Source organism: Mytilus californianus, unplaced genomic scaffold, assembly GCF_021869535.1.
Source record: "Mytilus californianus isolate M0D057914Y unplaced genomic scaffold, xbMytCali1.0.p SCAF_2, whole genome shotgun sequence".
Taxonomy (NCBI): Eukaryota; Metazoa; Mollusca; class Bivalvia; order Mytilida; family Mytilidae; genus Mytilus; species Mytilus californianus.
Genome location: NW_026262668.1, coordinates 127,107,034 through 127,134,839, shown reverse-complemented (window position 1 = coordinate 127,134,839; position 27,806 = coordinate 127,107,034). Strand labels below are relative to the sequence as shown.

The 27,806-nt window shown below is 30.6% G+C and overlaps 1 protein-coding gene across 4 annotated transcripts in view; it reads right to left on the bottom strand.

Moving 5' to 3' along the window:
* Positions 1-27,806, bottom strand: part of LOC127730956 (plexin domain-containing protein 2-like) — an 88,812-nt gene that overhangs the window by 49,787 nt on the left and 11,219 nt on the right. For all 4 annotated transcript variants that reach the window (XM_052239596.1, XM_052239594.1, XM_052239598.1 and 1 more), the window contains exons 2-6: positions 25,119-25,309; positions 24,804-24,923; positions 20,417-20,486; positions 16,150-16,272; positions 13,843-13,896 (exon numbers count right to left, since the gene is read on the bottom strand). In XM_052239596.1, the coding sequence (XP_052095556.1) occupies positions 13,843-13,896; positions 16,150-16,272; positions 20,417-20,486; positions 24,804-24,923; positions 25,119-25,309 (558 nt within the window). The remainder of the gene's footprint in view (positions 1-13,842; positions 13,897-16,149; positions 16,273-20,416; positions 20,487-24,803; positions 24,924-25,118; positions 25,310-27,806) is intronic.

Sequence of the window (27,806 nt, the reverse complement as noted above, 5' to 3'; positions counted from 1 at the left end):
ACTGCACCCATATGACAAATATCAAAAGCCTATAAATAAAATCAATACATTCCAGACAGGAAAATGTCCCTAAAAAATAATTATCTTAACCTTGAGATCAAAGATCAAGGTGAAATGAAGGTCGTGATTATATGTGGCACATCTTCTTATGGTAATACCCCTTCATGCCAAATATCAAATCCCCTTTCCACCCTCATAGTTTATTTCATGATAAATGTGGTATCTGCTTTATAAAGGATATAATGTGTCATTGACAGATGAATGAAAATATTATATACACATTTTATGAATGTCTACAGACATTTATAAATTTGATATTCCCTTATCAACACCATAATCTTCAGAGGAATGCAAGAACATACAAAATCAATACATTTTAACCAATATTATTAATTATTTATTAATAAAACATTTATATCAGGTTTTGACATAAAACTATGTTTGACTTATGTTATATTTGTATTAGTTGCATTAACAAACCAGCTTCAAATGTTGAACTCATCCCAGCAGTTCAGCAAAATATTTTGCAATTACTATTTGACTTCAACTTCAGTCTTCTTAGATAAATTGTGGTAAACAGTAACATATCTATTTATTTGTAATCCAACTATGTAATAAACCAAGATCTTTTATGACTTCTTCAAAGTTGGGGATTATTACCAGGGACCTTTTTTAAGTTACTTTTAGTGTTGGCACACACCTTTGGCATTTAATGTAGAAATGATTAACAAGAGGCCTTTTATAAATACTTGAATGGTTTGGACATTTACCATTGACCCCTTTTAAACTGACTTAATGATATGGACATTTACCATGGGGACTTTTCTAACTGACTTTATATAATAACCTTAAAAGCCTTTAATAACTTACTGTATGGAACAGATTTTTTTGTTTGTTTTTGTCTGAAACTCAGGCTTTTAAATTTAATCACTTTGTGTTGTAATAGTATCACATTTCTTTGAATGAATTGTTTATAGGCTTTGAATTTTAAGAACAGAATTGAGACAAATAACATGTTATTCATTGTATAATACACATTCTGTATTGGGTTTCACTTGTTGTCATTTTTTGTTCATCTTTGAAAAAGGGTGGTACTAAATCAGTCAGAGCACAGAGAGAATGAATTTGAACTTATATTTTGAAAATAAACATTAAAATGAATGTTTGTATAAAAACCCTGTTCTGTACTGGCATTAATGAATAGATCAATATTTTTTTTCAATTGAATTAAGATTAATAAATGCATACAAAATTTCTGAATTCATATAGGAACTATACTAGAAACTTGCATACTACCCAAGAGAAAGAATCAGAGATGACAGAGATAGCCCAGGATTCCTTGGATTCCCAAGATAATTATTTTCCTGTTTCACTCACCAGGAAAGGAATATTAAGTTAAAGACCCCAAAAGCAGGGTCAGAAAGTGTCAACTGACCTCTATAGAATGATTTTCCATATACATTAATAACTGATAACAAAATTCTCTTTGATAATCACTCATTGTAGCAAGACTGGCCTCACATAATAATGTAAAAAGAAACATGAAAAATCAGGATATTGTACATTTATAAATGATCGCAAGCATTTGTTATGGAACAATGTAGGAAAATTTGATATAAAATATTGTGATTTCTGGAAAGCTACATACAAATATTGATATCAAAATTTATGCTAAAATTTCTAAATTAAAAGTAGCTATCCCAAAAAAGCTTCCCAAATATTATATACAAGTCAGCAGGTATATATATATTAAAGTCCTATGAGGAAGATTCATTATTCTTTTCAATACAATTTAGTCTTCATTGATTAGTTATTATGAGATTAAAATTGTTTTTGACCTGTTTATCATTTCTTTTTTCTTGTCATTACAAATATAATTACATGACTAAGAAAATCTCCCTGAAACAATAATTCAGAAGAAGTGTAGCAGAAAACTGTCAAATGAAGTTAGACTTTGTTGTGAATGGTTTCCACTGCTTTGATAATTTGACATCAAGAGGAATAAAGCTGATGACAAAACAGGTTATTTAGACTGAGGGGATGGTTTATTGAGTTAAATCTCTATTAAAGGCATTTCAACATTTATGTAGATATCTTAACTCATTAACTGTCAAATCTATCTAAAAATAGCACATCTCAATAGATACAGGCTGCTTCAATTTAAAACAAAAATAGAATCTTCATTTTTCATTGCTTTGTACTGAAAGATTGATCCCTATAGAGGTACACACATTTTTTAATAGGAATGTTTGAAGAATGTGTGAGTCTTCCAAGGAAGGCCTGTGATGTCTGCTATAACTGAAGTCCATACTTTCGTAATAATGGGAAATTCCTAAAATCACTCAAGATAAAAAAAATTAAAATAGCAGGTGTACAGCTTTATGTCCTTTAGAAGAAACTGTTACAGTTTAATAGAATTTTGTCATGCAACATTCAAGTAGTTGTGGACTTACACAGCTGATAAAGGTCAGATAAAAATTAAAATAGAAGGTTCTAGATAAGAATTTGTGCAAGTTTGTCTAGTTGTGTTCAAGTTGTGGACAAAGAGTGACACAGACAATAACATTGTAACATCAGAAATGTTTCCAATGCATTGCTTCAACTCGGCTGTCAGGTAACAAAATGAATTCTCTATAAAACTAGACAGAATAAAAAAAAGAATTCTCAAGGCTTTTTTCAAAACTCAATGTATTAATTTATCAACATCTCATATGAAATCTATAAGATATTCTCTAGAAGTAAGCAAGCATTGGTTTAAATGAATATTTTGTAAGGTACATTGGGTAAAAAGCATATGATCATGCACAATTAAAACTGCATACATTGAACCCAAATTAATCAAAAAAAGGAATTCTTGAAATATGTATTTAATGAAAAAAGTATATAAGACTTTATACAAAGGGCCAACTCATAAACTGAGTATAGTTGTTTTCAATTACATGCCATTTGGAAATATAGTTGACTGATTACAGTAACAAGCAACCACATTACAAATATGGTGTCAGAGACTAAAATATACTTCTCCTCATACTTCAATAGATTCTATATAGGAGGATATCCAAACAGTCAATTTACTTGACATATCTGATGGATGATATCTGTTACTCTAAAAGCATATTGAAGGCCACTTTCTTTTTTAATTTACTATATAAACCTACCAAACAAGCATTATTTCTAATCAAAGACATAAGCCAGTCACCACATAACAAAACTGTCAACACTTCAATTCAAACGTGTGTTACAAATCATGTTGTTAAGACAACAATACAAATATAAATAAAACATGGATATTTTCCTTATTAGTGAGATGATGCGAACGTGAACTGAAACTTGAACCAGAATATGAACAGCCTTAGTAATGACCAATGTGATGAATAGGAACAAATTTACGACTTTAAATCTAATTGTCAGTGGCTGAATAATCAATGTTTTGGCATAGATGTCACAATAAATAACTCATGGCTATAAAGCAGTCCATTTTCTTTGATACTATAGCAATGTTTATAAAAAATTTACATTTCATAAATAAAGCTTTTAAGGATCTGAACTTTCATTCAATATTATGAATTACAGAATCTTCACAAGCTACATGCGATTAATCTGTATTTATTGTTTCTTTCTTTTGTGTTTGTTAATTGTGACTGTTTCTTTAGTTGTAATGTGTTTATACACAAGAATATATTGCTTATTCTTAAAGTAAACATTAATTAGACCTGACTATGAAATAACTTGTCATTAAGGACTTGTATTTGGAAAGATAGATATTCTAAGGGCTGACTGCTTGTGTTTATTTCATCTAATTTTGACCATACATTGAAAAACTGTGAGGTGTTTTTCTTCCAACAATTCACAGCAAAAAGAACAGCTTAACAGCCTGTGTTTGTTTGAATTCATTCCCTACCATTCAAAGAAGACAGGAAACCTTTAGAGCCTGTGTTTGATTGAGTTCATTCCCAACTATTCACAGAAGACAGGACAGCTATAGAGCCTGTGTTTGATTGAGTTCATTCCCAAAAATTCACACCAGAAAGACCAGCTTAAGAGCCTGTGTGTGTTTGATATAAAATAAATGAGATGTGGTATGATTGCAATGAGACAACTATCCACCAAAGTTCAAATGAAGTGGATATAAGCAATTATAGGCCTTCAACAATGAGAAAAATCCATACCATATAGTCGGCTATAAAAAGCCCTGACATGAAAAATATGCAACAATTCAATTGAGAAAACGAATGGCCTAATTTTTACAAAACAATTTACGAAAAACAAATATGACAGACATGAACCAACGACAATATTCTAGAGGCTGACTGCTTGTATTTGTTTCATCTAATTTTGACCAGACATTGAAAAACTGTGAGGTGTTTTTCTTTCAAATATTCACAGAAAAAAGGACAGCATTAGAGCCTTTGTATGTTTAAATTCATTCCCTACCATTCACAGATGACAGGACAGCTTTAGAGCCTTTGTATGTTTGAATTCATTCCCTACCATTCACAGATGACAGGACAGCTTTAGAGCCTTTGTATGTTTGAACTCATTCCCTACCATTCACAGAAGACAGGACAGCTTTAGAGCCTTTGTATGTGTGAGTTCATGAGTTTTCTCAAAAGACAGGACAGCTTCAGAACATGCGTTTGTTTAAATTCATTCCAAACCATTCACAGAAGAAAGAACAGTTTCAAAGTCTGTGTTCGTTTGAATTCATTCACTACCATTCACAGAAGAGAGAGGACTGCTTTAGAGCTTGTGTTTGTTTGAGTTCATTCCCAACCATTCACAGAAGAAAAGACAGCTTTAAAGCCTGTGTTTGTTTGAGTTCATTCCAATCATATAAAGGAGAAAGGACAGCTCTGAAGTCTGTGTTTGTTTGAGTTCATTCCCAACCATTCACAGAAGAAAGAACAGCTTTAGTGCATGTGTTGTTTGAGTTCATTCCCAACCATTCACAGAAAGAAAGACAGCTTAAGAGCTTTTGGTTGTTTTAATTCATTCTACAATAAGAAATAATAAAGCGCATTTTCACAATATTTCATTTTCTTCAATATTAATTTGATCTGGAAAAGAGCTGAGGCCGATATCGCAGAGCTTGATTTCCCTGTTCACATTCTTGACAGAAGTAATTTATTTCCCCTTGAAAAGAATTAATCTATTTCTTAATTTCATTTTGAATCTAAAAATTGCCAAAGGCATCTTTATTGAGTCCAAACATTACTGAAAATTGTACATTTTTCAGCTACTTCAAATAAGTCAACGCTAAAAAAAAATTAACACAGATTGACATTCATAAAGTCAGAATAATTACTAGTACAATTCAACAATATATTTTTCTAATCTGTTGTCCAATATTGTAAGTCTAGGATCTATGTTCCCACAACCCTGAATAATCAAAAGGCTGTTACTTAGAAAACAAGAGTGCACACGCTGAATAGTCTCGCCTGTTTTACTGATCATTGATTTTAATATGTTGAAAGTCTTAAAGATAAAGGTTTTACTACAAGTATCACATAAACTTAATATTCTAAAAGATCCATGACAATTAATGAGGTCAAGGTCAGATAAAAACTGTCACACAGACATGTACACCTTACATTTATTCCATACACCAAATATAGTTGACCCATTGCTTATGGTAATCGAAAAAGAGACCGAGACACAAAAACATAATGTTAAACAATGAACCATGGAAATGAGGTCAAGGTCAGATGATACTGGCTAGACAGACGTGTACACCTAACAATCATTCCATACACCAATTATAGTTGACCTATTGCTATTAGTATTTGAAAAACACAAAAACTTAACATTGACCAATGAACCATGAAAATGAGGTCAAGGTCAGATGAAACCAGCTAGAAAGACATGTATACCTTACAATCATTCAATACACCAAATATAGTTGACCTATTGCTTACAGTACTTGAAAAACAGACCAAAACACAAATAATTAACAATGACCAATGAACCATGAAAATGAGGTCAAGGTCAGATGACACCAGCTAGACAGACATGTACACCTTACAATCATTCCAAACACCAAATATAGTTGACCTATTGCTTACAGTACTTGAAAAACAGACCAAAACACAAAAAATTAACAATGACCAATGAACCATCAAAATGAGGTCAAGGTCAGATGAAACCTGCCAGTCTGACATGTACACCTTACAATCATTCCATGCACCACATATAGTTGACCTCCTGCTTGAAGTATCTGAAAAATGGACCTAATCACATAACTAACTTTGATCACAGATCCATGAATTGAGGTTGAGGTCAGGTGAACCCTATCTGACGGACATGTAGACGTTGCAAGGACCCCATATACCAAATATAGTTATCCTATTACTCATAATAAGTCAGAAATTCACATGACAAAAAACTGTAATTTTTTTTCAAGCAGTCACTGAACCATGAAAATGAGGTCAAGGACAATGGGCATATGACAGACAGAAACTTCGAAACATAAGGTATCTGCATATAAGGTATGAAGCAGCCAGGTAATCTACCATCTGAAATATAAAACTTTATACAAATAGTTTACGCCTCTGCCGCCGGATAGTAATACCTATGTCTCGCATACTGCGATTTTTGTCGCAGGCGAGACAAAAAACTTTATTTGAAATTGTTTAGTTACTTTTTGTCCCATTTTTTTCTTAAGTCAAATAAATAGAGTTTTGAACCCTGAATGACAAATCTTGTATCTTGAAAACTGAGAAGTATTTTGACATTGGACAGACAGGTTACACTTCAGTAAATTCATTTTTTGTCCTATTCTGTTGAAACTAGGGTAATACCATGCTTCATTCTTACTTTTCATCAAAGATAAAAAAAAAAATTAAAGAATGATGTAGAAATGTTTCTCACTGTCAAATGGCACTCTGTTTTGTTCTTTAATTTTATTGATCAGATCTGTTTCAGAATCTGATCAAATAAAGTCTGGTTATCCACATTAGATTGATTAGACAGTGAGGATTTTAATCAAACCTAAGAAAATCAAATCTTCCATAAAATTAAATGACAATATGTATACAAACGGGTTTTATACATGTCACCATTACTTCATACTTGGATTCATTTTTCAAAAATATCTATTATCTTGAATGGTTGGTATTCCTGCTTTTATTAAAACATATCTGATTTTCATTCACACAGATTCATTTTAAAAAATAGTGTATTATTTATACAAAAGGTTTTTTGCTTAAAAAAAGATAAAGAAATAAATAAACAGATCAGTAACAAGAGATGGCCAAGGTCTATAACAAAATACAAATATTCCCAAATGAGGAAGAAGTCGAGAATTAAATCTCTGCACATGATTTTTTTTATTCTTGGTCACTGCATCTTTGAGCAAGATTGAGCAAGTTTCTATATATGAATAAAAGAGGATGTGGAGTATACATCAATAAGTCAGCAACCCAACAACACTGAAGAAACCAAAAGAAATATTAAGATATTTTATCAGTTTTCTGCAAGCTTACAGACATTATTGTCTCAAGAAAAAAGTTGCCTCATTGGCAACCAGACCACATCTTCATATTTTTTATATTGTCTTAATCTATCATGAATTAAAAGAGATATTGGGCCAACACCAATGAGACAGCTTCCAATACACACAAGAAAAAGACATATAATAGTCAACATTCAGCTTTCCAGATTCTATACGATACATAAATGCTCTCTCAAACATTTTTGAATAATGATAAGCACAAGTACCCAAATATTTAAGAATATGTGGATTCATTCCTATTAGATATCATAATCCACATACCAAAATTAAATGTTTAAGGATCAATTATTCTAAATTGACTTAGTTTTTTATTGACTTCTGCAAAAACTAAAAACTTAGTGTCTAAAATCTCAACTCCAAAATAGAACTAAATATAAATAATAAAGGACAGAGTTCCTATGTCCCCCGCATTGCACATATTTTATCTGTCCAAGGTACAAGGGCACTAAGTAAGAAAAGCACTTTTTTTGTTGTTCTATAAGACTTTTTATTAATATCTTAGAGAAATGAAGGCTTCAGAGCAAATGCAATGTGATTTCCATTATACTTAATATTTCCAAGGGGCATTACTCATCAAAAAATATTTGATCAGAACTTATTTTCTAAAGTGTCCAAGACATTGCTGATATAAACCTATGATAAAAGTTTCATAAAATTCTGGCAAGATGTGATTTCCATTATACTTAATATTTCCAAGGGCCATTACTCATCAAAAAATATTTGATCAGAACTTATTTTCGAGAGTGTCCAAGACATTGCTGATATAAACCTACGATAAAAGTTTCATAAAATTCTGGCAAAAATTGAACTTATGAGAGCGCTAACAATGCAATTTTCCATATAATCAATATTTACAAGGGGCATAACTCTTTTAAAAATAATTGATCGGCATTGATTTTCAAACTCATGAAAGACATTGATGGTATAAACCTATAATATAAATAACATAAAAATCTGGCAGGATTTGTACACATGACAGCACTAACAATGCAATTTTCCATATAATTAATATTTCCAAGGGGCATAACTCTTTTAAATATTTTTGATCGGCACTGATTTTCGAACTCGTGCAAAATTTTTCTGATATAAACCTATGATTTAAGATTCAGAAAATTCTGGCAAGAATTGAACAAATGAGAGTGCTCATGATGCAATTTTCCATATAATTTAATGTTTCCAAGGGGCATAACTCTTTAAAAAATAATTGATCAGGACTGATTTTCGAACTCTTCCAAGACATTGCTGATATAAACCAATGATATAAGTTTCATAAAAATTTGGCAAGAATTGAACACGTGAGAGCGCTAACAAGACCAGATGGACACTCCATTATTCCCCCTTAACTTAATGAAGAAAACTAAACAATGTTGGCTATCAAAACCTAATTGCAAGGAAATCTGTTACATATACTAAGTATTACTTGTTTCTGGTGTAGTGTCATCTATTATTCTCCTGATCATCATCCAAGTTTTATGAGATTATAAAATTTGAGAACTACTAATTAATAGGACAACCTCCAATGACATACTATTAAGCAATCATTAGTATCTGACCAGAACTTTTATTGAAACATTTTGTAAGGACTGTCTGATAGGTTATCTAAATCATTCCATAACAACTCAATGATCAATACTATATATAGTGAGAAATGTGCCAATCATTTCATTTAAGATTTGACTCCTAGAGACAGCTATAAGGTAATCACATTATAGAATCCAATAAACAGACAATAAAGAGAATTACAAGCCTTAAATCAGCTTTCCTCAAATGGCAGTCTAAATCTTTTGTTGTTAATGAAGATCTGTTTCCTTCTTCTATCACTATATATATAATGTCCTCCAATCATGTTATCGCTATGACAGATAAAAGCTTTTGTATTATGGACTTTGTTCTTTGATTAAGATTCAATAATTCTCTATATGATCAAAGAAAATAAAGTACCATTGATTTATGTACAACTTAACAAAAAGTGATTTTACTGGAGAATATGGTAAAACAGTCATTTGGAGGCGGAAATAATTCTATGTATTATTTAATGACAATTATTTTCCCATTATTTCCACCAACAACAACCAGTGTACACAGGTCAAAAGCAAGCCTCGATTTAATGTGTGCCATAGGGTACTGCATCAAAATATATTTAACAATAGTAATAACCTTGGAAGTAAAATTTGTCATAAAAACCATAATTTCTGAAGAGATTTATTCTCCAACATTCTTCCTCCTTTTGTTAGGTTCTAAATATTGTTTGCCAGACTTTTTATGCAGTTCTTTAAAAAGCTATGCCCTATGGTGGGCAGCTTCCAGAGACTGATAATAGTTTAGCCTTTAGGAACATTTCTCTATTTACACTTTTCTTAATGTTATTAGAGTGAGGTAGCAGTTACTTGGTGTACAACTTTCCTGTTTTTCATTAAGTGATCAGAAATTAAAGTTTGTTTAATATTGCCAACAAATATACTGTGGATTTATTTATTTTGGTGAGTACCAATTTTCGTCGATGGAGAAAACATTGTTTTTTCATGGATATTTGATTTCATGGTTTTGCCAAAGTTTGCATACAAGCCTAAATAAAAATTGTACTTCCTTGAGCATTTATAAACTCATAGTTCATTTATACCCACAAAATCCACAAAAATTTATATTCCACGAATAATAATGAATTTACAGTATATAAGAGAAAAACTTGTTTCCTACTGATGAAAAACAATGCAAAAATACCTAAATCTTGAAAGCTTTTCAGTACACTCTAAGTCACAAATAAAAGTTAATTCTCTGACCTGAAGGGCAGTATGGCACAATGGTATCATGGTACTACATTTTTTAACCAAGGTGCTACCTGAATAGATTTTACATTAGAATGTATTTTAAATGTAGTGGTATAATTTTAAGGATACATTGTTAATTTCAAATCCCATGGTGCTCTTTTGCCATGGTGCTATTTAAAATACTGTGTGGGAATTATTTCTTTTAATCACTTAAAAATATGATCTGGACACTATTTTTTTTCTGATGTAGTCAGGTTTAGAACCAGATATTTCTATAACAATGACAAGCATAGAATGATGTCACATCTGAGGTGGTACTTTCAATGATATATCTTTGGGGTGGGCTATGCTGAAATAGGACTCAAGGCTGACAATTTGCTCGACTTTTTTGTCGTTCAGAATAACAGAATACAAATGTATACTGAACCTATCATTATGATGGCCCATTTGTTAACTCCCCAGACTTCAAAAGCTGAAGAATATATTAAATTTCTACATTATCACACAATGTTTGTATTTTCAATTGAAAGCTGATAGCTTCAAGAGTTCATATGACATTTCTTATTTGCAAGCAATACACATCTGACCAATCAATGACCATCTTATAACAACTTTACAACAAAAAAAGGTGCAATTACCAGGATTATCTGTGGCGGAAATAAAGCGAACAGACATTTCATTTGTCAAATACTCAAACCTAATTTACAATGAATGATCAAATTTACAACAAGGTTGTAAGCATTTGTTTTGTAACAAGAACATTGATATATACTTTAATAAATATCTTGCTGTCTAAAATTTTGTCTGAAAGGAAAATAAATCAATTACAGTATTGCATAGGATATTTACAATATGTACAAATAAGTTATTCCTTTTCATATTCTCAAAACTTATTCAAATAAATAAACAAAATTTCAACAAGTTTTTTTTATTTACCGTCAAATGAAACGAGTTTCTTTTAATTATAATGTTATGGAAATTATTGAACCAATGCACACATATACACTAAACTTACTCCTCTATGCACATGTTTTTACAAATATTACCAATCCATACCATATAATACCGAAATTTTACTGATCACGACCTTAATAAACAATAAACAAAGAATCATTAAGCACGTGAAAATAAAGGAAATGACAGAACGATATTAATTTTTTTTCTTTCAGAATCAATAAACACTATCTACCCACATTTGTTCACTTTTTCTTTCATCACGGTTTTTCCCTTGCAATTGAGTTGTGTGGTTGCCAAAATTATAACGAAAGGTCTCGTGGTTAAGGAGAACGGGAAGACGATAATTCAATGGCAGTACTTTTTTTGAAGATTTTGATAATAGAAAGGATTTTCTTTTAAGAGAAAGTCCATGCACACACGTTTTAAAGTCAAACATATTCAACTTTCTTTTAAAATTTGAAGTATCATATGACTTTAATTTTACTCTACATATTCTATATAAATCAATGAATTTTCAGGTACTTATTTTCTAACTGGTTTCTTATCTGATTTATAAATAAATAAAATGTTCACTATCAGAATAACAATATTTATAGAATAACTAATTATTCAACAAGTGACTGAACAACACATGAATTCATGAATGCTAGACTAGTATATGATTTAGTTATAAGTGTCTTTTTCTACACATTCCCAATTCCTTTTGATGCAACCTCATCTACAGTGTCTTGACAACACCATTGTAATATAACTTCAAAGGAGTGAAATAATCAGTTTTTATTTAACTGGGAAATCTGAGTATTTCATTGCAACCAATGTAATAAGTATACTTTATACAAATGTATATATAAATGTCAATAATTTTTGAACTCTTATTTAAGAAGAATTCAGTAATAATCGCAAACTTTAATTCTGACATCAAAATATTAATATTGACTTTAAAACTGAATTATGATGTATAAAAATAAAGTTAATATTTAATAGTCAATTTTGTAAGACTAAAATAGAAAGAAAAATATAGAAACTATCATGAGAAACTGCAGATAAAAATGGTAAAAAAACAAATAAGTCAGATAATGGCTACAAAATATGTTTGTTTGAAAGTCTATAAATATAAACTGGAGGCTATAAAGAGTGTGTATTGATCACATGAGTCCATGCCCAATATTTACATCTACCACTCCCATTCACTTTCAACCAATTTTCTTAGTTCGACAGCCTGACTCTTTTCAGGATTTTGTCAAACATTCTGGCATTTGAAATTGATCACCTTATGTAATTACAACTAGCTATGGTGGGATATTTTCTTCAGCTGATTGGAATAAAAGACAACTGTCATACAAGACTCTCAATACAGTACATTTATCCTTCGAAGAAAAGTTTACTGTTTCTAGGTTAAGTTTGTGAGATTTAACTTATGGTTCAGTGAGAACCTAGCATATGCATGTATTTATGTCTTTTATGCGACTCAATCAGTCATTATCCAAAATAAAAATCAGAGGCTTTGTAGAGACTCCCTTTTTACTAATGTAAATTTGGAATGTTTCAAACTTTTAATTTCAGGAGGAGAAACTCGTAGGTTCAGCAATTAGAACTAATAAATGCCTGTCCAAGATTGGCCAAGTAAGAGGAAACATGAAGATGATTTCCTAATTTGTCTAACAAAACAGTTAAAGAATCTTTGTCACCTTGCATGCCATCTGATCAGAATGAAAAAAAATTAATAATACAGGCTCTCCCAATCATTATTCAAATGAAGTCAGAGAAGATTTTGGAGTCCCTTCTTAGAAGAAATTTCAAAAGTTATCTTTGCAGTCATGTTTTCACTTAATCAGAACAAACTGATTTTTTTTTGTACAAAAGGCAACACTATTAAAGGTAATTTTGGTTCTAATTATCTGGTGCTTTCAAAGAATTTTAATATTTAAATGAAATTTTCTAGAAGGTTCAGTGTTAACCTGTGTGACATCAATGATCTCATTTATGCCATCCAATTAGAAAAAAAAACTTTGAAAATGGTCTTAAAATTACCATTCTTGTAACTACCTAGCATGATATTTGTCAAAACATTCACAATTTGAAAAATAAATTAATATCAGAATACAGCTTGTATTTGTAGAACCAAGCAACTGTGTAAACATTTTGTCTTGGTCAATACCTTATGATGGTTGGGGTACAAATATGACAGCAATGATGCAAATAGGTTCTAGGAAATCAGATAGTTTATTCTTAAACAAGTATGTCCAAACTTAATGGTATTATAACGATAATTTTCCAATTGACTTTGATACCATTCCTGTCCATGAATATCAATAAGACACTATTAATACAATGTAAGTCATTAAGAGGATGTCAATAACATTCTAGGTAACCTAGAAGCTGCTTAAGAATTCTATGATGATTATTTTCTTCTTATGAATGATAAATACGGCTGCAGTAATGATACTTAAAGCTAAAATATATCACGCTGAAAACCTTTTGATTACAAGTCCAGCATAAGTCTGATCATGTTAGGTCAATCAATTATCTGTACTTTATAGTCATATAAGATCCTGATCATTTAAGGGATTGCAAGCATCAGATCTTAAATACAAGCCAGAAACTCACTGTGATTCTGATCTTGAAGGTAAACATCTCGCCATTCCACAACAAAACGATCAGCTGAAAAAAAAAAAAAATTATCTGATTGAAATGACACTCATTTTAGTTTCTTAATATTGAGTGAATAACAAATAACATCTTTTCTTTATTGCCATACTCATTGTAAAGCCTTCATTTGACTGGACCAATGCTGGTTGCTTAAAAGAGTGATTATAGGTCAATTGAAGTATTGAAGAAACACAATACAGGACCAGATTATAACTATTCATGTGTAACATTATGTATTCAAACATTGTTGGCACAACAAATTGCTATTCTGAAGTTTCTTAATTGGGATGAAAATACAACGATGTCATCAAATTAATTCCATGAATTTAAAATCAATTGAATGCAGCCTGCTCTCTGCATAAAGACAAGAAATTCACTCAAAATGTGCCAAAATCAAACTGAAATATCTTGTACAGTAAGTTATAAAGGTATATTTACTTTGGCAAATTTTGAGAGTACATTTAAAGATTGACTTTGTGTCAAAGCTTCAGTAATAACTGAAGTGTATGACCTTAAATAAGCAAAGTTAATCAAATTAACTGAAATGAAACAGAAAGACAACACAAACTCAATATTATATACAACATGTTTGAATTATTTTTGATATAAAATTAAAGATTTCATTTTATTGTTTATGATTTGGGAAACACTTAACATATAAACTAGATATTATCATCGTAGTTGGTGTTGGTAATATGGCATGTTTAAGGAAATTGAACCATTAACTGCATTTGACAACTATTAAGCATTTCAAATCTGAACAATAGCATCAAAATAGAACATAAAATAGAAATTGATTCCCTGTAATTACACATACCATTTTTTTGTGTCTTTTTCCTCTACAGAATTATAATGCCTACTTTCTGTCATTTTGTAATAATCTCCAACAAAGATATATCAAGTCTAATAACTGTTTAAGGTTTCGATCACGTCTTAATTGAGTTAAAAACTGTTTTCCTGTATGCCTATTAATCAATAAAACATTGGTTTTCTGTGTTGCAGTCTTGTCTGTTTGGAGATAATGTCTTATCTACTGTCAAATTTCTGATTAAGTTTGACAAAAGTCACATCTAATGACCGATTAAACCCATAAACAGAACTTAGGAAGCTTCCATTATTTGATTACTTGATTATCATTTCCTGTCTGTTCCAAGGATTAGCATTCAAGAATATTTGTAGATCAACAAAAAATAACTTTATTTTCATAATTTAAACGCACCTTTGAAAAATTCTCCAAAATCTATTGATGCCTTTTAAGGATAAATCTGCTGGAAAAACTTTGTGTAGTGTTGTGTTACCTCAAACTTACTACATTGTTATCAAAGTAAGCTTTCTATAAAATTGTCTGTAAATCTAAACTTTATGCAATTTTGCCTAATAGTGTGAGCATATCAAAATATTGTGCCCTTTGTGTAAATTTATCATTTTTAATGTAAAATAAAAGAATCAAGAGGAAAATGTTCAATTTGACCTATAATGGTTTACTTGTATAAATTTTGACTTGGATGGAGAGTTGTCTCATTGGCACTCATACCACATTTTCTTATATCTATATAAGAAAGTAAATTTACTCATTTACTAAATTTTCGTTAAAATTGTTTCACATTTTGTCATATCTTGACCTTTTATAGCTAACTATACAGTATGGTTTTTGCACATTGTTGAAGTCCGTACAGTGACCTATAATTGCTTACATCCACTTCATTTGAACTTTGGTGGAAAGTTGTCTCATTGGAAAATATCCCATGTCTCCTTTTTTTTTATATAACTAAGTATCCAAATAAAACTTGTTGATACGGCAAGCCAAAATGTCTGCCCCTGACCAAATATCATAATTTGCCAGTTGCAGTCCAAATTTACTATCCTTCATTCTGGCTGACATGCTTTGAAGAAACTACATATTGTATTCATTTTAAACAATTACTTTGTTTGTCTATAGAGTATTCATGAAAAATTGCCACTGGACATAAAGCAAGCAAAAATTAATCAATCTGTATGTATATCAATGATTCTAGATGTAGTATTATCGTCCTCAAACCAGTGCTAGGAACAATCTTCAACTTGCAGCTAGGGGTGAGCTTTTGCTCCTTGTTGAAGGATTCATGATGACTTAAAGATGAAGTATAGAAATCAAAGTACTATGTATTCCTTGAATTTGGGTTTGCCAAGCATGAAAAGGTACTTTTGTAGCATGAATTAATTCACCAAATCCTTCTTTTTCCTTTACCTGAATTACAAATGTACAATGTTCTGTCTAAAACTTACTGTAATCTTTATATAAAATATCGGAACCATTTCCAATTGTTGTATCAAAATTTGCCATCAATGGAGCTATATACTGTGTTGCTGTTAACCAGGAGTGTAAAAATGGACTCATATACAAAAAACCTGAAAGAAACAAAAGTGAATATACTGAAAAGTCTTGTCAGCTTTACTAATCTGATTAAATTTATGTTGAAAGTCCTTAAGATGAATATTAACTTAACATTACCAATGATCCATGTACATGTAAATGAAATCAAGGTCAAATAAACCCTTCCAGATGGCAGACATGTGCACCTTACAATCATTCAATACACCAAATATAGTTGACCTATTGCTTATAGTATCTTAAAAGAGGACCCAACTACTGAAACTGACCATTGAACAATGAACCATGAAAATGAGGTCAAGGACAGGTGATACTGGCCAGACAGATATGTATACCTTACAATCATTCCATACACCAAATATAATTGACCTATTGCTTATAGTTGTAGAAAAAATGACCAAAACACAAAAAATTCACATTGACCGATAAACCGTGAAAGTGGGGTCAAAGTCAGATGAAACCTGCCAGACTGACATATAAAATATAGTTGACCTACTGCTTACAGCATTTGAGCAACAAACCTAATCACATACTTTTAACCTTGATCAGTGATCCATGGAATGAGGTTGAGGTCATGTAACCTTGTCTGACAGACATCTAGGCCTTGCAAGAAACTCATATACCAAATATAGTTATCCTTTTACTTGTAATAAGTGAGACGTTGACATGACAAAATTAATTTTTTTAATCAGTCACTGACCCATGAAAATGAGGTCAAGGACAACAGACATTTGACAGACGGAAACTTTGTAACATAAGGTATCTGTAAACAAGGTATGAAACCTCTCTGTCTTTTTCCCTCTTGACATATAAAGCTTAGTACAAATAGTTTACACCACTGCCGCTGCCAACAGATTGTAATCCCAATGTCTTGTATTCTGCATTCTCGCAAGCAAGACAAAAACCTATAAGTAAAAATATAAAAATAAGGAGATTGGTATGATTACCAATGAGACAATTATCCATTTAAGACCAATAAACAAAGATGCTGGTTAACAATTTCAGCCATGTTTACTTGTTTGAAGAATTTGATGTGCTGAAATTTTTTCCTATTTACTTTCTTTTATAGTTTCTGCAAAAAAAAAAAAAAAAACATTTAAAAATCATCTCAAGGGCAATAACTTTTCTAAAGGGTCAGTTGAGGATTTCAACCATGTTCACTTATTAGAAGTTTTTATTTTCATGAACATTTTTGCTCTCAATCTATTATAGTTTTTACAAAAAATACATAAAATGGGTAAAAATGGTAAAAATGGTCATTCAGGGGCAATGACTCATATAAAGGGTCAGTTAGATAATTTCAGCAAAGTTGACTTATTTTTAGATCCTATTTTGCTGGAATTTCTTACAGTTTCAATTTTGTTTTCTGTAAAAATGGGCAAATATCATCTTTCAAGGGCAATAACTCCTATAGGGGTCAATTAATGGTTTCAGTTATGATGATTTGACTGGAAGATCTAATTTGTTGAACATTTTTGCTTTTTACAGTTCTCTCTATCTATTATGTTTTTTCTGCAAAAATTGGTAAAAAAATATTTGTAGATCTTATTTTGCTGAACATTTTCGTTTTCAGAATTTCTCTCCTTCTATTATAATATCTGCCAAATATAGGTAAAACCATTATTCAAGGGCAATAACTCCTTTAAGTGGTCAATTGATGCCTTCCTCTATGTTGACCTATTTGTAGAATTTGGTAATTTTTACTCTTCATAATTTTTCTCTATCTATTATAGCTTTCAAGATAATAACCCATGTCAGTTTTGCTCTGTTTTAGAGATAATTTTTAATAAAATTGACATTTAATGTTTTCTGAAAACTTATGATAACATAGACCTAGACCTACTGATCAATTTCAACTCATGTGAGTTTTGCTATAACTGCTTTAGTTTTTGAGATATAAGCCAAAAACTGCATTTTACAATTACTATGTGTTTAATTTGTTTATAAACACAATTTCTTGTTTGGCAGATTATTGTTTTTTATCAAAAAATCAAATTTATCATTTTAAGTGCATATAGATATGATCAACAATCCTTAAACTTCTTAATTTTGTAAGAAAAATATGTACATATCTGCTTAATTCTAGATATTATAATTAATAGATTTAAAATTAAATTTCCTTTTACCTACATTGTATTATGTGAATGTTTACATTGCAGGGTTGAACGAATTTCAAAATCAATACTGAAGTATATTCAAATAAATTTTAAAATTATGTTCCCTGCCAAAACTTAAGCTTTAAACAATCAATAACAGTAACATTAGTATTTGAATGATTATAAATAGGACAAAACAGTACTTCTGCACTGAAAGAAAGTTTTTAGGAAGAGTTTATGCAGTTTAAAGTATTTTCAATAGCCTGTCTCTGTATATAAGACTATTACATTTTAAAATGTAATGGGCTAGTTTTTGTAAAACTTAATAGAAATGCTATCATATTCAGGGATACTGTACATAACATGCATAATAAATTGTGCAGCGTCAGTATTTTACCTATTTGTTATATCAAATTTAATTCAAATATACTGTTTCTGTTAAAGTTGACATAATGCAAAACAAAGCAAATACTCTAAGAGTGTTGATGTCACATAAATTTGAATCTACATGTGAATTCATAGATAAGGGTTGATGTTTATCCATTCTTTATTATTTTTCCCAAATATATCTTGCAAGTAAAATACCAGTTGAAGTTAAAAATAATATTTCTCATTTGTGAACAAAATTTCAATTTTTTCTTAATTTTGGACATCAATTCCAAGTAAATTATCATAAGATCTGAAAGACTATCGGCAAAGTTTAATAAACCTTGCAAAACTCTAGCAAACATTTTGAGGCAAAATTAATTGAATTTGTAGGTTTTGTGCAAACAGAAAAGTAGTGAAATGTTATGATAGAATAAACAGGCTACCAATCTTCTTATTAAAATACATAGCAAAGGACATGTAAGGTTATAAAATGGAACTATTTACTGTAAACAACTTGTATAACAAAATTTTAAATGAACTCATATAGACCATGCATGAAAGTACAGGGTATTGTTAACAGTGTCACCATATATACTATATAATCATGTATTACTCAGAGACCTGTGATGATATAGGGGTATTTCAACACGATCATCCTATCCTAGGAAGTATAAGAAATAGATTAACTGTGTGTAAACACATGTACACTTGTCATTAAGCTTTGTCATACAAGTCATATTTTCATTTAAAAGATTTGCAACATCAGACAGACAAATACAAAACTGAGTAATAGAAGTCAATTATCTATGGGGCTTCATTATAAAAATACGATGTGGTATGCATGACTACCAATGAGACAACTTTCCACCAGAGACCAACTGACGTAAAAGTTAACAATGTTTGTAAAACTTTAAAATTACAAGTTGTTTCTTGTATAACATAAACTTGTTTTCTCACTAGAAATTTGTTTAGTGTTTTTTTAACACATGTAAATTTTTCTTTAGTATCCTCAAGTTAAGTTTCGATTAAATTATTTTTTTACAACAAATGTTTAGTAAATGCCCTTATTCAGTCAAGGGAAAATAAAGTACAGTGTATGTGTTCGTATGGAACGGCATGATTTCATATCAGTAGCGTTGTATCAGTTACTTTGAGCCCTCGCTGATACAGTATTGTTTATTATTGTTGAGTTTGTACTTATATTTTTATTCTATCTTATAACAGTATTATAAATTTAAGTATTTCTGTACTGATTATCATTGTACATGTATGTTCTTATGTCATGCCAATGATCCTATCTAATAGGGGGGGGTGAGATCTCAAAAAACTAGTTTCACTCCACCAAATGTACAGGTGCCTGTCCCAAACCTTTTTAGTGGTTGTCTTTTAAGTTATATCTTAATATGACTAATGTCTTATGTCATTTAGGGAATTTTGTTTTGTTGGTAGAACTTTTCTACTCTCTGTTAAATAATTCACTACTGTTCTAAACTCATGGAGCTTGACAAATATAAAATATTGATACAGACTGTTGACCTATAGATATTTTACGATTTTAGTGTCATTCACAATTAATTTTTTAATCACATGTATTCACTGCAGTTTTCAGTTCGAGGTGAAAGTTGTATGGTAATGATGTTTTACCGTTTGTTTAAACAAAATGTTCTCATAACATTTTTCTTATTTGTTAACTTACCTCCTGTTGCTATGGTGACTTTTCTTACTGAGTGGCCATAAAAAGGAAAACCAAATGTTAAACCAACAGTCTGTATAACGAAAACAAAAACACTATTTATTAATCAATAATCAATTACATACAATAAAACAGATCTTGATTCACAACAAATATACATATATTCAATACCTGGTGGACATATTTTAAAGAAATTGTTCTGTTGTGATTTTTCTGTACACATTCATAGAATTATATGCCATCATGGTGGTCAGTTTGCTTCCAGAGGTAACTTTTCTAGGGATTTTCCAAATACATGTTTGATATTCTGCCTGACATGTCTAAATGAACTTTTGAAATGTTCTAACATAAAATACAAGGAAATAACTCTAAAACTATTTGCTCGACCTAATAAACTTGTCAAGACTAAAAAATGCACCATGTACACCCATCACATTAGTGGAGAAAGTTGCCTTTGACACACGGGAGAATTAATCAAAATAATCCGAATTACATCAGGTTGCTATTTTACTTTTACTTGTTTTCAAAATCTGGTTACTTATATTTTGAAACTGTCCAACAAAAGCAGCTAGTCTCCTTAACCACATCAAATAAGTCAATTCAAATTTTTTTTTTCTCATATATTATTATTCGATCCTACAAGTTATACATTTTAAAGTCACCATTTGAGATCTGAAATATGAGGCATAACATATAGTTCATTGACCTGTAGTGGTTTACATTCTCAAACTTTGGTGTTTGGTGGATAGTTGTCTCATCATACCAAATCTCAATACCAAATAAACTGTAGGTCATTAAGTATCTACATACCAAATCTCAATACCAAATTAACTGTAGGTCATTAAGTATCTACATACCAAATTAACTGTAGGTCATTAAGTATCTACATACCAATTCTCAATACCAAATTAACTGTAGGTGATTAAGTATCTACATACCAAATTAACTGTAGGTGATTAAGTATCTCAATACCAAATTAACTGTAGGTCATTAAGTATCTAGTAAGTGAACTCAAGCATTTAAACCAGTTCTATGAGTAATGGAGCTTTAAAACTTAGACCACTGATTAAGTCTCTTCAAGATGTATCTGTACATTAGATTATATGGCTATATATATTTTGCTTTTTGAGACCTGGCTGTGGACACCGATCATACCTAAGATTTAAACACAGAGGGTACTCTCATCTTCCTTTAAGCAAATTAAAGACTGGATAGAATTCAATCATAGACTTATTCATAATTACTATTTTTGGTCAGAATCAATATAGAAGCTAACATTGTGTGACCTGACAACCTTTCATTTCCTTCTCTAAAATGGCATTCACCATTTCTATAAGATACCTTTAAAACTTAACCAAACTTTGTTTGATATTTGATCATTAATCTATGTGTTGGCCTAGGTAAACAGATTACAGCTGACCATATGATTCAGTTTCAATACTTTTAATTTGTGATGTGTCAATCAGATCAATAATTGACATGTTTTTTTGTCTAAAGTATAAGCCAAATCTTAAAAATCCAAATAGATAAGGGGTGTTTGAAAATTAAAGCTACTTTTGTGGACAAATTAAACATCTTAGTACTTTTTTAAAACACCTGTAGTAACTTCCTTTCAGCCACTGTAACTGCAGGGTTTAAATGCAAGAAAATTTGACGAGGAAGCTGTTGTTAGTCAAACTATTATGAAAAGCAACTCCCAATGGCATCAAACATGACTGACTCTCTTTTCACTAATAACTTCCCCAATGAAACAGGCATTACACAGGGTACTTCTACATAAAGTACATCCTCTTTTATTTTCATCATATAAAACATGACTTATTGAACCTAAGTACAATCAGAATATGAAATATCTTTGTCATACCAGTAAAGTCAAAATAGAGCATACATGTATTTCTGTTAAGAATTATCTTTCAATTCTTACATTTAAACCTTCAATTATGTTAATGCTTTTAGACCTTTTAATTCAAATGAAATAAAAGACAAAATCAATAGAACAATACAAACAGAGTGAATTATAATGCTGCTTACAATTTGTATCAATTAAACCATGGCTAAGGAAAAGGGTGAATGTACTAGTTTAATATCTATTTTGTATGCAAAACCATGTATACACTAAATTATTTGGCTAAAACAACTGAAATTACAAAATTCAGACATAGATATTGATTTTCAAAAGACCCAAGGGGAATTTGTTTTCCATAAAAATTTCTATTGGTACCTTTTTGGAACATAAAAACTTGAAAGATTTACAACTTGATGTGATAATTGAATTTCTGTAAATATTTTGTAAGATGTTGTATCACAAGCTTGTTAAAACAGACATTCATATTGAAAATCTATTTCATTTTGTCTGTATATATATTTCAAGTAAATCTTCAAACTGCATAGTGTTCAACTTTCTGACAGTCAAATATCTATAGGTGTCATAACAAGTTCCAATTGGATATCTCTTGATATCAACTAGAGTTATTTAATTTCAACATAAAAATAAACGAGTCATCTGGTGAGTTTATTATTATCATTTGATTAAATAACAAGAGTTGATATCAAACGACATCCTATTCTCATAAGTTGTTTACACCTATTTCTCTTATGGTAAAATTATCTTGGTTCTGGTGAAATATTTTTGATTTCCAGGCTTCACTTTAAATATAAATCTGCCTTATGGTATTGAGAATATTGTGTTAGGAACCTATGTGAACAAGTGTAAAGATCAGACATAAACTTTTTGTATGCTTCAGAATGCAATCAAATTTGACAAAAATAAAAACATTTTCAGGTGAAATATGTGATTCCTTTTATATTTACAAGGAAGAAATCAAAAAGTCTTGTTGCCAAGGGGGGGGGGGGAATATGATCTTTGAAAGTCATCATTGACCTTACAAATAGCCAATCAAGCAATGAAATATCACAATTCCATAACACATTGCAGGAAATTAATGCATTTCTCATATCCCTTATTCATATCACATTGTGTTCAGTGTGGAACGAGAAATATCTTTTCTTTCCGGAAATTGATAACACAACCAAAATAGAAATATCTATAAACACAACATTATTTCTGAAAAATGTGCTGATATTTACAGAAAACATTTTAAATAAAGGCATTTTTTTCAAATCATTATCTATACATAAAACTACCTTTATATCCTATTTTTCTGACAGGAAAATAAAGGGATTTCTTAAAATTTATTTTCTACATTAGACGCAAAGAATCATAAGATATTACCAAATAAATATTTTGCGAAAAGAGAAGAGGAAAATGATTTCTTTCTTACATTTTTTGTTATTTGTACATACAATTTTGTAATAAGGACAAAATTTCCTCTTTTAATGACACAGACAATGGCTTAAAGCCAGGCTTAAATGTCTACTTCCTCCTTATTAAAGGTAAGAATTATTGATTTAACAACTAACCTTTCATTTTAAATTGAACATTAAAGGCACATCTCTAAGAGAATTATTGATCTATTAATTGCCATGTAAGACAATCACCTTTCAGACACATCTTTACCATCTACAACTTATTAGTTCATAAACTTCAAGAAAAAATATCCTTACATAAAATAATCTAAAGACAGTTTAAGTAATTAAGTCTTTTATATTACTATATAAGATCATATATATATTGCAGCTATAATAAATAAAAAAAATAACAGAATTTTAACAAATATAACATTCTGTGTCTTAAGTCTTTTCATACTAAAGCCAAATATCCTAACATAAAATGACCTATTGGAACTTTTGATATTACTTTATATTATCCTATAAAATAAATGAATTCTGATGCTATGTCATTGTAAACTGATCTCATGAACCAGAGAACAACTTTTAATGGAAAAATATACAATTCATATTCTTTTTGTATATGAATAGAATAATACACTGACCTGTCAAATTTATATAATTTTGTTAAATAGGTTTTGCAAAACCAATATGAAGTTGTCTCTTTGGGATGAAGTATGAAAAACCAATAGGAAGTCTCTCTCTTTGAGATGAAGAATTACTTCTGCAGTTGTATAGAAATACAAATAATCTCCGATGAAGAGGATAGACTGTATATGTATATTGGTGTAGCAGAAATTTAAAAATGTATTTTACAACTTTATCATTCTGAAAAGCATTCTAGGAAAATAAGTTACAAATGAAGAGAAATAAGAAAAATATCATTGCACTGCAAGGAACATTAATCACACTTGTCATTAAAATGACCTATATAAACATAATCTGAAAATTAACTTAAGATGGAAATTCATTGCAGCACTTAGTGTCTGCCCATTTAGGGTTAATCCTTTATATAATTTGGAAGATATTTGTGGAAAAAAGGGGGGGATGAGGTACTTGCTCCCTAGGAAACTGTTAGGACCTGTTGTAATGTTATACTTACCACAGCAATTCTATGACCATTTGTTAATGAAGCATGCTGTGCAGGAAAATCATTTAGTTCATCCCAATATTTATCACTTAGTACAACTTTTGAAGTATAATACTTATGTGAACCTTGGTCCTACAACAGAAAAAGGAAAAAAATCAATGACAGTTAAAATGAACCAGGTTACTTTAGAAAGCATAGCAAAATTAAGCATTGGACAAACTTTCTAAGGCAAATATAAATATACAAATATAAACATAGTAAGACAGTATTTTATATATTCTGTTTTCATTAATCATTGCCTCATTGGTGTTATGTCAAAATACATACCTTAACATCAATTGTACTTAATGTTGTTGAAGATTGTGTACTCTGAGTTCCAGAAGGACTTGGCGTAGTTTCTGTAATGGGGGATGTTGTATCCGATGAAGATGGTGCCTGTCGTTTGTTTATATAATGTCCTTCAAAACTTATCACAGGGTTAAAATTGGACGGTTCGTTGAGCAATGTGTATGGAACATCTGAAAATAAAACAAATAAATGTTAAAAATATCTTATAGTCATTAAGCCTCACAACACTTTTGGCAACCAAATAAATAATAAAACACAGACATTTTTATGTCTGGCAGAGTATGAGTTCTAAACTGACTCCATTTGTTCATGGAACTGTACTCCATCTTATGGTAAATGAAGTCTTAAAAAAATTCTTCCAATTTTTTTTTTTTAAAGTTTTCAAGATAATTAGGGGAGACAACTGTAAGGAGTCGATTGATGATTTCAATAATATTGACTTGTTTGTCGATCTTGTGCTGCTGAAAATTTTTTCAATATTTTAGTCAATCTAATATAGTTTTTAGGACTAATAGTACATGTAAAAATGCTAATATCTAAAATAATCCTATATGTAAAATTGAGAATGGAAACAGGGATTGCGTCAAAGAGACAACAACCCGACCAAAGAGCAGAAAACAGCCCAAGGCCACCAATGGGTCTTCAACACAGGGAGAAAGAAGTCATCTGACATTTTCTGGCATTTAACTGCATTTTAGTCCAGGTGAGCTAAAAATTATTTTAAGCACTGAGGACTTTAATATTGGTATTTAAATAGTCTAAGTAAAATAGATTGTTTGTTTACTCCATATTTGTTTAATTATGATTCATATACTTATAAGTCACTTTAAAACAAGGTATCAAACATTTCATGAAGAGGAAATAAAAAGAAAAAACAATGTACAGTGGCTGACAGAATATATAGAGGTTCAACTTACTGGTCATTAATTTGTGTTAATTTGAATAATTTTTGATTTAATGCAACATATAAGATTATTTAGAAAAATACTTGCTTTCCAAATAATTTTTCATATTTAATTTCCCCAACAGATGACTTCATCAAGCTCCAGGCTCCACTATAAATAGTATATGTACTAGTGATCTTACACCTTTTAAAACTATATTATTTCATGTTAAATTTCCTTTTATGCCTGTAGTTAAGAATTTGCATTTTTTATAGTTTTATCTTACACAAAATATATCCTTGTCTTATATTTTCAATTTTTCAATTAATTGGTAAATTTGTCTTTTTCCTAGCATAAACTCTGCAAATAAGTCCTGATGAACTAAAAGAGCAATCAGATGATGATTTTCTTTACATAATCTTCTTAATTTTTGGAACTCTATAAATAATCCATTAGTAAAGATTTATAACTACAAGACATTAACTGACTACCAACTCTATGTGTAACCATGCCACAAGGCAGTCACTGACTATCTAATCCACCTGTAGAAATGCTACAAGGCAGTCACTGATTATCTAATCCACATGTAGACCTGATACAATGCAGTCACTGACTATCTAATCAATGTGTAGACATGCTACAAGGCAGTCATTGATTATCTAATCCACATGTAGACCTGATACAATGCAGTCACTGACTATCTACTCCACGTGTAGAAATGTTACAAGGCAGTCACTGATTATCTAATCCACATGTAGACCTGATACAATGCAGTCACTGACTATCTAATCAATGTGTAGACATGCTACAAGGCAGTCATTGATTATCTAATCCACATGTAGACCTGATACAATGCAGTCACTGACTATCTACTCCACGTGTAGAAATGCTACAAGGCAGTCACTGATTATCTAATCCACATGTAGACCTGATACAATGCAGTCACTGACTATCTACTCCACGTGTAGAAATGTTACAAGGCAGTCACTGATTATCTAATCCACATGTAGACCTGATACAATGCAGTCACTGACTATCTACTCCACGTGTAGAAATGTTACAAGGCAGTCACTGATTATCTAATCCACATGTAGACCTGATACAATGCAGTCACTGACTATCTACTCCATGTGGAGACATGTTACAAGGCAGTCACTGATTATCTAATCCACATGTAGACCTGATACAATGCAGTTGCTGACTATCTACTGTGTAGATATGCTACAAGGCAGTCACTGATTTTCTAATCCACATGTAGACTTGATACAAGAAGTCACTGATTATCTAATCCACATGTAGACCTGATACAAGGCAGTCACTGACTATCTAATCCATGTGTAGACATGCTACAAGGCAGTCACTGATTATCTAATCCATGTGAAGACATGCTACAAGGCTGTTACTAATTATCTAATCCACAAGTAGACCTGATACAAGGAAGTCACTGATTATCTAATCCACATATGCATGTAGACCTGATACAAGTTTAACATATCATCCATATGTAGACCAGCTACAAGCCTGTCCCTTAATAAATTATATTTCATTTGAGAGAACAATCCAACAACACAAAATATCAAAAGACATCTAAGGTAAACATAAGGTCTGCAACATCAGACAAAATTTATTCAATATGGCAAGCTCTTAATCGCCCACTTTGGAAAAGTTGAGTATCAATTTCACAAAGACTATCAAATATCTGCCATAATCACCAAAATCCCTAAAAAAAATATATTTCATTTCTGCTTTGAGACCAGAAAATAAACATACTTCAGAATTAATC